Source organism: Thamnophis sirtalis, unplaced genomic scaffold (genome assembly GCF_051295495.1).
Source record: "Thamnophis sirtalis isolate CommonGarterSnake01/CBP01778 unplaced genomic scaffold, rThaSir2_p1.2 scaffold_10, whole genome shotgun sequence".
NCBI classification, from domain to species: Eukaryota; Metazoa; Chordata; class Lepidosauria; order Squamata; family Natricidae; genus Thamnophis; species Thamnophis sirtalis.
Genome location: NW_028261390.1, coordinates 28,516,200 through 28,530,190, shown reverse-complemented (window position 1 = coordinate 28,530,190; position 13,991 = coordinate 28,516,200). Strand labels below are relative to the sequence as shown.

Sequence of the window (13,991 nt, the reverse complement as noted above, 5' to 3'; positions counted from 1 at the left end):
GTATGTATGCATGCATGCATGTATGCATGCATGCGGATGGGTGGGTGGGTAGGTAGAGAGAGAGAGACAGACAGAGAGAGAGAGAAGGGGGGAGGGATCTGATCAGAGATGCAACAGTTTTATATGCATGAAAACAAATAGGGAGAAACAGGCATTTACTGTCAGAAGTGTTTAGCTTACAATTTAACACTTGCTCATACTGGCATTTCATGAGGAAACCGTGAGCATGTCTAGTTCTGTCAGTATTCCAAACAGTTTAAAGATATGTAATGAAAATTTGATTAGAGATGAATGCACAAGTTATAGCTTGTTTCATTTTTCACTGAAAAAAAATTTAGGCTTTCAAAGTGGAAGAGCTATGGGATTTTTTTCAGTATATTTTAGTATCCTTGGATTTATGCTCAAGTGAAGGAGTTAATATAGTTTGGAGTAGGAAGCTTGAAGATGATATACTGTAATGATAATTCTGCAAATTTGGGAAACAGAAAAGGTTCTGATTTGGAGATGGCTTAATCAGATTATTGCCTACAGTCTTTCATTATAAAAAAGTGCAACTTGGTAAAATTAATGGTTAATGGTACATTAAAATTAGATACAATCAGAGTCTAAGTGTACAGTTTATCTTCAGATAATATTAAGTGCTTGTATTTATATATGCTAGAATCTGAATTAATGGGATGTTGTTTTTTGCCTTGAAAGCAGCTGTGGTGAACTGTAAACTAGAGTTTATAAATTGCAAGATTCTGTTAATGGAACTTTACCACAGAATAGATGCAGTTTATTTGGTCGTATTTCCTATCTGGTCTGCCTGATAATCTTGGGAGGAGAAATGTACTTTCAGATTCCATCTCCTTTACAGTCTGAGAAATTGGGGGGGGGGGGTGTTTTCTTAAGATTCTTGCTCTGTCCACTATCCAGCCGAGAGCTATTCTATCTTTTATCTGATCTTACCCTAGGAAGCATCTCTTCTCCTGTCTCCCAAGGTCATTCCCAAATGCCATTACATAGGTTCACTAATGACAAATGCCTGCCCTCTTTTCTTTCCCCATCACTTTTCACCTGTTTGCAAGGCTTCGCCTTCCTTACTCTTTAAATCATACAAGGAAATGTCTTTGGAATGGATAAAGAAATAAAATTCCCTGCCCTTCCTAAAGAAGATATTTAACAATTGGACAGAGTAGCATGAGACCATGTGTTGGTCTGTAAAAGGATATTGCTTGTAAAGATGTTTCCTTTGAATGCTGGATGAATATGGATGTATTTCCGTTTCAGAAGATTCTGATGAAATTATGCAATTACAGCTGACCAGGCAGATCTAAATATAGATGGAAATGTCTGTTCTTTAGCCTGTGTGTTTCTTAATACACCTACACAGATTATGAGAAAACTGCTATTTAAAAAAGCAGATGTTTGTAATTGTTGCTGTCCAAAATGGAAATGGATTTTTGAAAAAGCAAAAACGCAACCTATTTTGGCACTCCTTTCTAAAAATATTTGCTATTGTACCATATTCTAATTTTGTAAAACTGTAAATTTTATTGTAAATTGTAAATATTCTGAAAATATTTGCTATTGTATCATATTTATATACTGAAGGAATGAATTATTAAGAATATAAATTATGACTGAACTTGTTATGCTAAGGCAGTAATTCTGAATTTGGTACCTTAAAATCTATAGGAATTTCAACTCCATGCTAAACAGGAATTCTAGAAAGGGTAGCCTGGGCCCATTATATGAGGGTCAGCTGGTTAGGGAAATTTGCCTTGGTGACATCTACTCAAATGCTTGTGTGAGAAACTGGACTTCATAATAGCACCTGCCAAAACCATTACTTCTTGGTGTATTTGTACCATTGTTTCTGCGATTCTAGACCAGGTATTACTCTTTTTTTAAATTCTAGTAATTGTAACATAAAAATTCTTTTCGGCCAATTCTTAGCACTTAAGATATCAATGCATTTTACTGTAGCATGCTTGATTGCCTCTGCTAAAGCTCTAGGTCTAGGATAACATTTGGCAGCTCTTTTCAGATATCCCATTATCCTTTCCTGGCATGGCCAATGGATAAGGATTTCTTAATACAGTTTTGTAGCAAACTAGAGCAACCCAATTAGTTTTTGATATATGCCGCTAGTCTTCTTAGTCCCGGGGCCCAATTTAATTGAAGGAATTCCTTCATGAATGCTATGCTCACAAACTGGGGGTTGCCTCCTCCTTCCTAACAAGTTAGACTGGGTTTTCTTCATATATATATGAAGTGTGTATGTGTGTGTGTGTGTGTGTGTGTGTGTATAGGGGTGTGTGTGTGTGTGTATGTATGTATGTATGTATGTATGTATGTATGTATGTATGTATGTATATATACTTTAAAATTGACATTCCTTCTTCCTTCCTGCAAGTCAGCTTTTCAAGCTTAACTGCAGTAAACAACAAATGCTGAAACAAACTCTTCAAAATGTTTTCCTTTCCACACGTCAATTATAGACATGTTTTGATCTCAATAGGATTCATTTGGATGATTGCCCCTTTTGACACTACCGTAACATGATTTAGATTATCCCAAGAACCTTTCCAAGTATCAAGGTCAGAATACCAGAGTCGGTACTTTCCTGCTTTCTTTCTGTTCTTTAAAGACTGGAACATCAGTCATCTGACACTTGGTTCACTGGGTTTTCTTAATAGGTGTTCAGCCAAACCATTTGTTAGTCCCTTCAGTACTCTAGGATGCATCTGGCTCCAGCGATTTAGACTTCTTGAGAATAAATATTTATATCCCATCTTTAATGTTTTTAGAAATAACTCAATGTGATTATTATATCCAACACACCTTCCTCCTCCTCCTCCTGTTTTCTCCATAACAGCTACCCTGTGAGGTGGGTTGGGTTGAAAAAGAGTGACTGACCCAATGTTACCCAGATGGCTTTCATCTCACAGTGTCTGGCCTTCTAGTATGGTGCTTTAAATTTATTGGGCAAGCTTTCTGAGCAATGAGATTGTGTTAGAACTCATGAAAATTAAATAAAAATTGATCAATTGTTTATATATTTCCTATCCTTACACTACCTTACTAAAAGTCTTCTGTCTGCTTGTTTGTAATTTTTGATTGGTCAAAATTGGTAGATATAGGAAGAGGGAAGGAAGGAAGGAATGGAGGGAAGGTAGGGAGGAAGGAAGCAAGGAGGGAGAAAAAGAAGGGAAGAGAGAGGGAGAGAAGAAAGAAAGAAATGAAGGGATATTTCCGAAACTCAATGGAGAAGCCAGCAGGAAGTCAGAAGTCTCTCCAATTCCCACTGATATTTTTGGCTGCTTATAGTCATTCTGTTTTTATGTTTAAGTAAGAAAATATTTCTGAAACAAATGGGTCACAGGTTGTCTAGTATCCCAGTATATACAAAGACTGTATTTCTGAAAAAAGCAGTATAAATCCTTAAACCATTTTTTTTCCTTTTGGTGTGAGATAGACAAACTGACTGACTGGCTGACTGACTGATTGACTTGTCTGACTATAATAATTCTTGGCTAGCTGGATGTTTAAAACTTTTTGGCTGGTTCATAACAAGTAACAATATAATAAAATTAATTTTTCATAATTATGAGTATATATGACTAAACTAAAAAGTTAATAGTTCAGACTGTTACAGTTTATTATTGTTGACTATAAACTATGAATAAATTCAAGTGTGGAATATCAGCCATCAATGTTTGAATTGCTAACAAAAGGTTCAGACTAATTAACTGCTGATCAACTTCAAAGATTGATAGAAATCACATTATATACTTTTAACTCTTTCAACTATCTAAATTAATGAAGACTGTTTTGAAAGAGGTAGGTATAGTATATGAGGAGTAGAAAAATTGGCTTTATTTCACAATACAAAATAACTAATATTATATGATGAATCTTCACTACGCTTTGTTCAGTAATAATAAAAAATGTCCTGTCAGAGTCAGAATTTTGTCAATGTAGTAGAAAAGATATGCTGTCCATATTGGCAAAGTTATATTGTTTTAACAGAACTTCTTTTGTCATCTCCCCCTCCCAATTTTATGTTATGTAGGTACCTGCCTAAGACCTGGAACGCCAAAGACATCTATCAGACTGGAATGTTGGGTTCATTTTGCAAGAATTCGGAATTGGGAAAGATCATTTGAATTTACTCTGGACAGTTGTTGGAAGGAGATATAGGATTTCTTAACATAGAAATTGTGCTCCAATATTTCCTTCTAACTAATCACGATGAATGTAACAAGTTTGTTCTCCTTCACAAGCCCAGCTGTTAAAAGACTGCTGGGGTGGAAGCAAGGGGATGAAGAGGAAAAATGGGCAGAGAAAGCTGTTGATGCCTTAGTTAAAAAACTGAAGAAGAAAAAAGGAGCAATGGAAGAGTTGGAAAAAGCATTAAGTTGTCCTGGTCAGCCAAGCAACTGTGTTACAATTCCTCGTTCCTTAGATGGCAGACTTCAGGTTTCTCATCGCAAAGGGCTTCCCCATGTAATTTATTGTCGTGTGTGGCGCTGGCCCGATCTTCAGAGTCATCATGAACTTAAACCACTGGAATGCTGTGAGTTTCCCTTTGGTTCAAAACAGAAGGAAGTCTGCATCAATCCCTATCATTACAAACGAGTGGAAAGCCCAGGTAGGAAATTTCATTATATGTTCATTTCCCCTTCTTTCCCCATATACAATTGCTTTTAACAAGTCCATAGCACCAAGTGGGATTAATGGGAGAGGAGGGAGATTTTACTTTTCCTATTCTACCACTACTAAACTGTAATAAAGTAACAATCTATTATATTTATATTTCTTAAAGAACTCAGGCAGACTTTTAATGTGATTGGAATTGATAGCAATAATACAAAACACTGACACTTCCGGAGCTTGGTTTTTTTCTTGCAGATATTTCATTACCCAAACTAGGTAACATCCATCAGTGCTAGTAGGGAGTGGGGTTTACTCTCCTTTTATATTCTAGTGCCGTGATGGCGAACCTATGGCACATGTGCCACAGGTGGCATGCGAAGCCATTACTGAGGGCATGCAAGGCGTTGCCCTGTCAGCTCCAGAAAAGGGGGCCAACGAGCAACCCAGAAGTCCGTTCCCAAACTTCTGGTTTGCTTGTTGGGCCATTTTTTGCCCTCCCCAGGCTCCTAGAAAGCCTTGCGTGCATACGCAGGGAAGCATTGTGTGTGTGTGTGTGTCACGTGCGCATGCGCAGGGGGCATGGCGTAGGGGGGCATTAAATTATGGGGGTGGGCACACACGTGCATGCTATATCGCACGCAAGCTTTTGGCACCCAAGGCGAAAAAGGTTCGCCACCACTGTTCTAGTGGCTTGCCCTGTCAGGGTTACTGGGAGTGGTCTTGGTAGTACTTGATTGGGAAGTTTATTGCTTTTTTTTTGTAGTTCCTTTAGCAATTCATTTAAATCCTTCTCTCTCTCAGTACTTTGACTTCTTTTTAAAGCTTCCCTAAGGTAATTATGGCAGTTGTCTTGTGAAAGAGGAAATGGAAATATTAAAACACCAATGTGTGATTTTCATCAGTGCCTTTTGCTGAGTTTGAAGTGAACTTGCTTCGGTGAGATAGTGCCTTGAGCAGTGACTTCCAAATTAGATTTGGGTGCATCCATTCTTTAAACATCTGCTGCACTTCATTTGAGAAAAGTCTTCTCTGAATTTACAGAAAAGACTATATAAGACATACTTTGTGAGTTCTTGTTTGTCATATGTTTTTGTTTTATGAGAAATTACATCCACTAAATTAATGAGCAAAACTTAGTTACACAATGTCTGAAGATTTGTGGCAAGTTGACAAACAATACATAGAAACTGCTTTCTTTATCATCAGATTTAAAGAACTGTATTATAGGTCACAACAGTAAAGAAATGGCTTGAATTGTTGAAGCATTGTTGTTACTGTATTTCTGATAGCAAGAGGAGAGACTGTTAATCTTTGAAAGCAGTCAGCAGTCTGGTAAGTCAACTGGAAATTGAAACAGCTAGAATCCGGTGAAACTTTAATGGGCAATTCAAAGCTTGGAGAGGCCACCCTTTGTCAGACTACTTCCTGATAGACTGCTGCATATGTGTGGTTATATGAGGAAGAAGAAATGATGGAGGAAGCTTGCCATCAGTTGGCAAACACTCCTGCACAATTGTCGGAAAGGAAGGCCTTGCACAGGCATTTCTGTAACAGCCAACTGTCATTGACTGTATGAGACTATTTTTGTGCTATGTATACAAAAGTATGGAAGCTTAAAGATGATGCCAAATCTATCCGGCACATTAAATGGGCTTTTGTATCTGAAGTAAGCATAACTTGTTTAAATAGCTTCACTAAAAGGAATAGGGAAAACATAAGTTTAAATGATGTAATGAAAACATCATAGTTCATTCCACATCACCGTGTTTCCCTGAAAATAAGACAGGGTCTTATTTTTTTTACACACAAAATATGGCTTGGGCCTTATTATGAGGGGAGGGTTTATTGTTTTGGGGTGGCCAGGTGGCTGCTCTTGTGAGCGGGCTCCCAAAGAGCCGGGCACAGCCTCGTGGGCGAATGACTGTGTTGCACTTTTGCAGCAGCGCAACACAACACTCATGAGCAGCTACTTGGCAAACCCCCTTTCCAGCTGGGCACAGCATCATTCACTGACCTAGGGGTATCACCAAGCCGCGTGAGCGCCTGTTTGCCGCCACCCGGCTCCCGCGATTTGGCGCCTTCAAAATGCCAGTGAATGGCGCTCTGCACGGCTGGAGAGGGTGGTTATGTGAGTGGCTGTTCCACTCTCGCTCACCTGCCTCCCAACCTCAAGATGCCCTGGCCCAGCTCTCCCTGCAGAGCCAGGGCACCGCCATCCCAGCATGGCTTTTTCAGCGGCTTCCAAACCGAGTCTTCTGGCAGTGGCCACTCTGGGCGTATGCTCTATGGTTGTACATTCTGCTGACAGCCAGCCCACAACCATAGAGCATACGCCCAGAGCGGCCACTGCCGGAAGACCCAGTTTGGAAGCTGCTGAAAAAGCCATGCTGGGATGGCGGCGGTGGCAGTGGAGATGCCCTGGCTCTGCAGAGAGAGCTGGGCCAGGGCATCGTGAGGCTGGGAGGCATGCAAGCTGGAGCGGAACAGCTGCTCATGCAACCCCCTTCTCCAGCCGTGCAGAGCGCCATTCACTGGCATTTTGAAGGCGCCAAGCCGCGAGGGCCGGGCGGCAGCGAACAGGCCTTCACGTGGCTTGGCAATACCTCTAGGTCAGTGAATGGCATTCTGCACGGATGGAAAGGGAGTTTGCCAGGTGGCTGCTGTGCCCGGCTCTTTGGAAGCCCGCTTGCAAGAGAGCAGCCACCCAGCAACCCCCCTATTCAGCTGGGCACAGCATCATTCACCAACCTAACGGTATCCCAAAGGCACCAAGCAACTCGATCACCTTTGCATCCCCCGGTTCCCGCGGCTTGGCACCTTCGGGATACTGCTAGGTTGGTGAGCGGCGCTCTGCCTGGTCAGAGGTGGGTGGTTGTCCAGGGGCTTATTTGCGGGGGAGGGCTTATATTTTTGCCCACCAGAAAAATGTGGCATGGCCTTATTATCACGACATGTCGTATTTTCGGGGAAACATGGTATTAAAGTTGATTCTAATTTCAATGTTTTTGTTTTGTAAAGTCTCTAGGAGGCCTTTTTATCCAAAATACTTTATATGGTTTATAAAGCAGAATACATTTTTCAGTTATTCCCGCACTTAAATTCTTCCCATGTCATATATCGTACACTATATTTTAAGTAGATGGGTAAGTTACGTGTATAATTCCCAAATAATACTCTGTTTTTAACATTTTTAGGCCATTGGTACAATGGATAAATTTAGGTACGCCCCCAGCTGCATTTCTTTTCTTTTTAAAAAATATTTAAAAAGAAAGAGAAAAGTCAAGAGAAATTAATATTTAGAATAAAGAAAAGCAAGTAGTAAATGAAAAGACAAAGACAAAAGTACAGAAAAAGGAAAGAAAATATAAAAAACGAGTTGTGATTTTCTTTTATAAGAATTATTTATTTATTTATTTATTTATTTATTTATTTATTTATTTATTTATTAGACATATATCGCTTCATAGGGCTTTCAGCCCTCTCTAAGCGGTTTACAAATTTTTTTAGCAAATTGAGTCAGCAACTTGCCCCCACAGTCCGGGTCCTCATTTCACCCACCTCGGAAGGATGGAAGGCTGAGTCGACCTTGAGCCGGTGAGATTTGAACCACTGAACTGCAGATCATAGTCAGCTAAAGTGGCCTGCAGTACTGCACCCTAACCACTGTGCCACCTCTGCTCTTTTATAATTATATAATTATAACTGTAAATTAACCTCTTACTCTATGTTCATTTTTAATCTATTTTATTTATCTATTAAAAGCATACATTATAAAAAATATATTTCATGCATAGAGTCTATACAGGATTTTCTATTAGCAACAGACTTAGTTTAATGCCTTTTCTATGTGAAAGATGCTAATTTGGTTATCCTAGCAAATTTTGTCTTCTTCATCAACAATTTCTGCATTGTGGGTAATGCCAAGTCTTTCTATCTTTATGGCATCTAAAAGAATTAATGCAGCTTGTTTTTCATTTGTGCTACTCCAAATATTTTTGAAAGTCCCTCACAGTTCAGATACAGCCTTTAACTATCTTTTAGGCAAAAAAAAAATTAATCTTCATGAATAAATTATTGCAAGATTATTTTCAGTTTATCAGCTACATTCATTGTGAATAACTTATAATAATTCAATAATAATAATGCTCTGTATTTTCTTGTAAAGTTAATCTTATCCCTTTTAGCCATTAGTGTTATATTACCTCTTTCCAAATTTCCAGCATCTTTCTTCTCTGTAAAATACAATTTATTGAATTTTGCAGCGGAATGGGACAACTTGCCTCACCCCGGCCAACTTGCCATGACCCTGGACCTTCTATTGTGGTTCCCAAAACCAGCTTGGCTTAAGAAAGGTGAAAGTTCCTGCCAGCCTATACTTCTTTTCCAAAGGCTTCCTCATCTCACTTTCCAGCACCCCCGTGCAAAAAGCAGGCTAAGCATGAATTATTGTTCCACACATACACAGGTACACACACCATTCTGAATGTGCGGAGTATTTTCCATACCCGAGCTGGCAAGAGAAGAAGGTCCAGGCTTGCAAGAGTTGTCCCCACAGCGAGTTGTCCAGGGCAAGATGGCCAGGGTGAGGTGGTAGTGGCAAGTAGTCCTACACCCTTTTGCAGAAGTTGTTAAAAGTTCATCCTCAAAACATTTATAAAAAGAACTTGATACTCTGTCTGGTCCTGGTAGGTTTTCTGGTTTGATTTTCAGAAAATTCTTTTATTGTTATAGGTCCATTCATAATCTGTTTGCCTGTAATCCTTGGTAGATTTTGTATTTTTAAATACTTATTTTGTCCAAAGAAATATTATGTCCTTTACACAAGTTGAAATATTACTGATAAAATATTTTTATAGCCGCATTATCCATTAATGAATGTCTTTCTCTTCAAGTTTTAATATAATTTTCTTTTCCTTTTCTCAATTTATACGCTAGCCATTTCCCTGGCTTGTTTGCAAATTCATTTTTTTTGCTTTGTTTGGTTTTTTTATTTTTGTTTTTCTTACTGTTAATGTTGGAAGCTGTTGCTGTAAAAATTTAATTTAAGAATAAATATTTATCCTCGCATCCAAAATAGCCTATGTTTTCCCATGGCTCTTCTTTTTAAGTTTAGTATTATGTTGCACGAAATAATCTCTAATAATATCTTTACTTGCATCCTAAAACCATTTTTAAATCAGTGTCTTTATTTAGGTTGCTTTTAAAAAGTACTTTTTTTAATATTCCTCCACTATTGCTTCTTTATGTAATATTGTTTCACTTAATCTCCATCTAAAAGAAGTACAGTTTCTTTCATAAACCAGACTTGCCGGGTTTTGATCAGAAAAAGTCTTTGGTAAAATCTCAACTTTAAAAGTCATAGTATGCATTTCTAAGACATAGATGATTTGAAACAGATCCTTTTGGTACTACAGTTATATTGCACATGGAAGTAGAGCAATTTACTCAATTTGTTGAAGTAATGTGTGATAGTTTATGCAATGTTTCATATTAATTGAATCCAGACATCATTTCTGAATTACTTAGCAGTTTGATGATATTGAAAAGCCCAACAGTTTAAGCTCTTCATAAATTGTTTGAATCTTTGCATGTTGTACAAGCAAATATTGAAGGAACCAAGTGTCCAGGGATATATAGAAGAACAGGAAATCTACTTGGAAATATGTATGTGCCATATTAACTTGCTTTCCACATCTGAAGACGACTTTTCAGATTTAAGAGAATAGTGCATTTTTAAAAAGAGGTCTGAGAACATATTTTTTTAATCAAAACCCATCTGAGCAAAGAGCTAGTGGTGTAGTGATTCTAAAATCCCTGTGCCTGTTGACTTGGAACTTTGCGAACCTTGACTAATATGTACTTTATGTAATAGTTATAACTCAGTTTTCATTCAGTAGTTCAGTGATGTGTGTGTGTGTGTGACGTGCGGTGAGGTTTATGGCTGGTGAGGCAAGCGGGCAAAAGCCGCCCTGGCGCCGGGACGTCCAAGGGAGCAGACCCGGGAAGATTGCCTGCCAAGCTTCATACACTTGTACCAAAGATAACGCGCTCTGTGACAACACTCGGGCGATCCCTCGCACCCTGCCGCCCGACATTACCTCCCAGTAAGGGGGCTGTAAGCACTTGGGAGGATGGGGGGGACACGCTTATCGCTGGATCGCGCAGAGGGTCTGGGGTGGGGGGTGGGCGCAAAGAGAGCTGACGGGATGGAGGAGGAGGAAGAGCGGGGAAGGGGTGTCGGAGGGGGACTAGAAGTTGGATCCCTCTGTGCGTTTCTCTAAACGCGACGCTGTCTGTTTCTCGGCAGTGGCCATCCTCCCCCGCTGGAAATTGTAACTTCAGTTGATGGGGGAGGACGGATGGGACAGGTAATCAAGTGACAAAACGATTCCCCGACCGGCTCCGGTGCTGTTAACTTCTGCTTTGCTTCTCTCCCCCCCTCCCATTTTGCCTCTAGTGCCGGGGCGGCAGGGCAGCTTTTGCCTGCTTTCAAGAAAGCTTTCTTGAAAGTGGACAAAAGCCACCCTGCCGCCCCGGCGCTATGTCAGACATAGCGGCAAGGCGGCTTTTGCCTCTAGCACCGGGGTGGCAGGGCGGCTTTTGCCCGCTTTCAAGAAAGCGGGCAAAAGCCGCCCTGCTGCCCCAGCACTGTGTCCGACATATAGGCGTCCCGCTATGTCCAAAAGCCCTGCCGCTAGGTCCTACATAAAAAAATGCCAGCCCGCATGCCAGCAGAGGTGGGTAAAACATACACACAAATTACTTACAATAAACCAATTACTTACAAATTACATTAATTTTCAATTCCTCCCCCTCCCTACCTTTTCCAACTGTTTCACAGAGGATTTCAACTCTGCTCTTGTCTGCTATGATAAAAATGTAAAAGGAAAAAGGCAAGAGCTGCTGAGGTGAAGCTGGGTTAGCTGCTGCCAGAGTCCCCAATCTCTGCTTAACTGTTTAAAAATACTCTATAGGAGGAGGCAAGAAAACCAAGTGCCTCATCTACATAAGGAATTTTTCGGCTTTTAACCCTTCCTTAACTCTGCTCAAGTGATCATAAATGAGGCACTTGGTTCTCCCGCCTCCTCCTGCAGAGGGCACTTTTTTAGAGGCTTTTTTAAACAGTTAAGCACTAAGCAGAGTCATCCACTGTGACTCTGCAGCAACTACCTCAGCCTTTTTCCTTTTACATTTTTTTTCTTTTCATGATAATAACAGTGGTGAGGCCCTGCCTCCCCTGACTGCACGTCACTGATTTTATATATATAATCACTTTTTATTGTTTCCCACAGTAACAGACTTATGAGGTAGGTTGTAACTTGAACACAGCAATTATGTTTTTCTTGTGTATACAGGGCGGGGCATAACCTTTTCCTAGGGGGTCACAGCAACACTTGTAATAACAACACAAATAATTCATACACCATTCGAAAGCCCATCAAAAACTGAGTTTATTGACACGATTTAATAGTCAGTATGACCACCATTAGCCCTTCGAACAGCATTCAAACGAGGTGGATAAGAACACAACAAATCTTCAAACAGTTCCGTTCGATTTTCAGGGCGGGGCATAACCTTTTCCTAGGGGGTCACAGCAAGATCGACAGCAGTTTACAACTTCCGCGACACCTCATTTTAAAGCCCATAAAAAACTGAATTGAATGAGCTATTAAATGTTAAATTTGTTTCGGTTGAAACTTTGAGAATGAATTTGGAAACTGTGTTGAAAAATCTGGAAAATCGAACGGAACTGTTTGAAGATTTGTTGTGTTCTTATCCACCTCGTTTGAATGCTGTTCGAAGGGCTAATGGTGGTCATACTGACTATTAAATCGTGTCAATAAACTCAGTTTTTGATGGGCTTTCGAATGGTGTATGAATTATTTGTGTTGTTATTACAAGTGTTGCTGTGACCCCCTAGGAAAAGGTTATGCCCCGCCCTGTATTAATAACTCTGATAGCATTTTCTAAACAATACAATACAATAGCAGAATTGGAAGGGACCTTGGAGGTCTTCTAGTCCAGTGTTTTTCAACCACTGTGCCGTGGCACACTAGTGTGCCGTGACATAGTGTAAGGTGTGCCGTGGGAAAATTACTTTATATATAGTCAATATAGGCACAGAGTTAAAAAATGTTAACATTTTCTATATGTGGTGTGCCTCGTGATTTTTTTCATGAAAAAAGTGTGCCTTTGCACAAAAAAGGTTGAAAAACACTGTTCTAGTCCAACCTCCTGCCTAGGCAGGAAACCCTATACCGTTTCAGACAGATGGCTATCCAACATCTTCTTAAAGACTTCCAGTGTTGGGACAGTCACAACTTCTGGAGGCAAGCTGTTCCACTTATTAATTGTTCTAACTGTCAGGAAATTTCTCCTGAGTTCTAAGTTGCTTCTCTCCTTGATTAGTTTTCACCCATTGCTTCTTGTTCTACCCTCAGGTGCCTTGGAGAATAGTTTGACTCCCTCTTCTTTGTGGGAACCCCTGAGATATTGGAATACTGCTATCATGTCTCCCCTAGTCCTTCTTTTTATTAAACTAGACATACCCAGTTCCTGCAACCGTTCTTCATATGTTTTAGTCTCCAGTCCCCTAATCATCTTTGTTGCTCTTCTCTGCACTCTTTCTAGAGTCTCCACATCTTTTCTACATCGTAGTGACCAAAACTGAATGCAGTATTCCAAGTGTGGCCTTACCAAGGCATTATAAATGGTATTAACACTTCACGTGATCTTGATTCTATCCCTCTGTTTATGTTGCCTAGAACTGTATTGGCTTTTTTGGCAGCTGCTGCACACTGCTAGCTCATATTTAAATGGTTGTCCACTGGGACTCCAAGATCCCTTTCACAGTTACTACCATTGAGCAAAGTATCACCTACACCAGCGATGGCGAACCTTTTTTTGGCTTGTGTGCCATAAGTGGGGGGAGCGCAGGGGGGTGATGTGCCATAATGCAATGTGTGACCCCCTCAGTGCGCATGTGTGCACTACAGGCGCCCCCCCCCATTTTTGCATGCTTTTTTCACCCTCCCCAGGCTCCAGAGGCTTTATAGGAGCAAAAACAGCCTCTCCCCCCCCCCCCCGGGACGCCCTCCGGAGGCTTCAGGGACCTTCAGGAGGCTTCCCTGAAGCCTCCGGAGCAGTCAAAATGATCCTCTGAGCAAACCAGAAGTCCGTTCCTGATCTTCCGGTTTGCCCATAGGGCCGGTTTTTGCGCTCCGGAGGCTTCACGGAAGCTCATGAAGCCTCCGGGGGAGTCGGGGGGCTCTTTTTGCGCTCCCCAGGCTCCTATAAAGCCTCTGGAGCCTGGGGAGGACAAAAAATGGCTTTTAAAAAGGGTGAAC

At 40.5% G+C, this 13,991-nt stretch overlaps 1 protein-coding gene across 7 annotated transcripts in view; it reads left to right on the top strand.

Annotated features, from left to right (window-relative positions):
• Positions 1–13,991, top strand: part of SMAD1 (SMAD family member 1) — a 42,582-nt gene that overhangs the window by 10,748 nt on the left and 17,843 nt on the right. For all 7 annotated transcript variants that reach the window (XM_014066009.2, XM_014066010.2, XM_087724341.1 and 4 more), the window contains one exon: positions 4,061–4,639. In XM_014066009.2, the coding sequence (XP_013921484.1) occupies positions 4,240–4,639 (400 nt within the window). In that variant the 5' untranslated portion in view covers positions 4,061–4,239. The remainder of the gene's footprint in view (positions 1–4,060; positions 4,640–13,991) is intronic.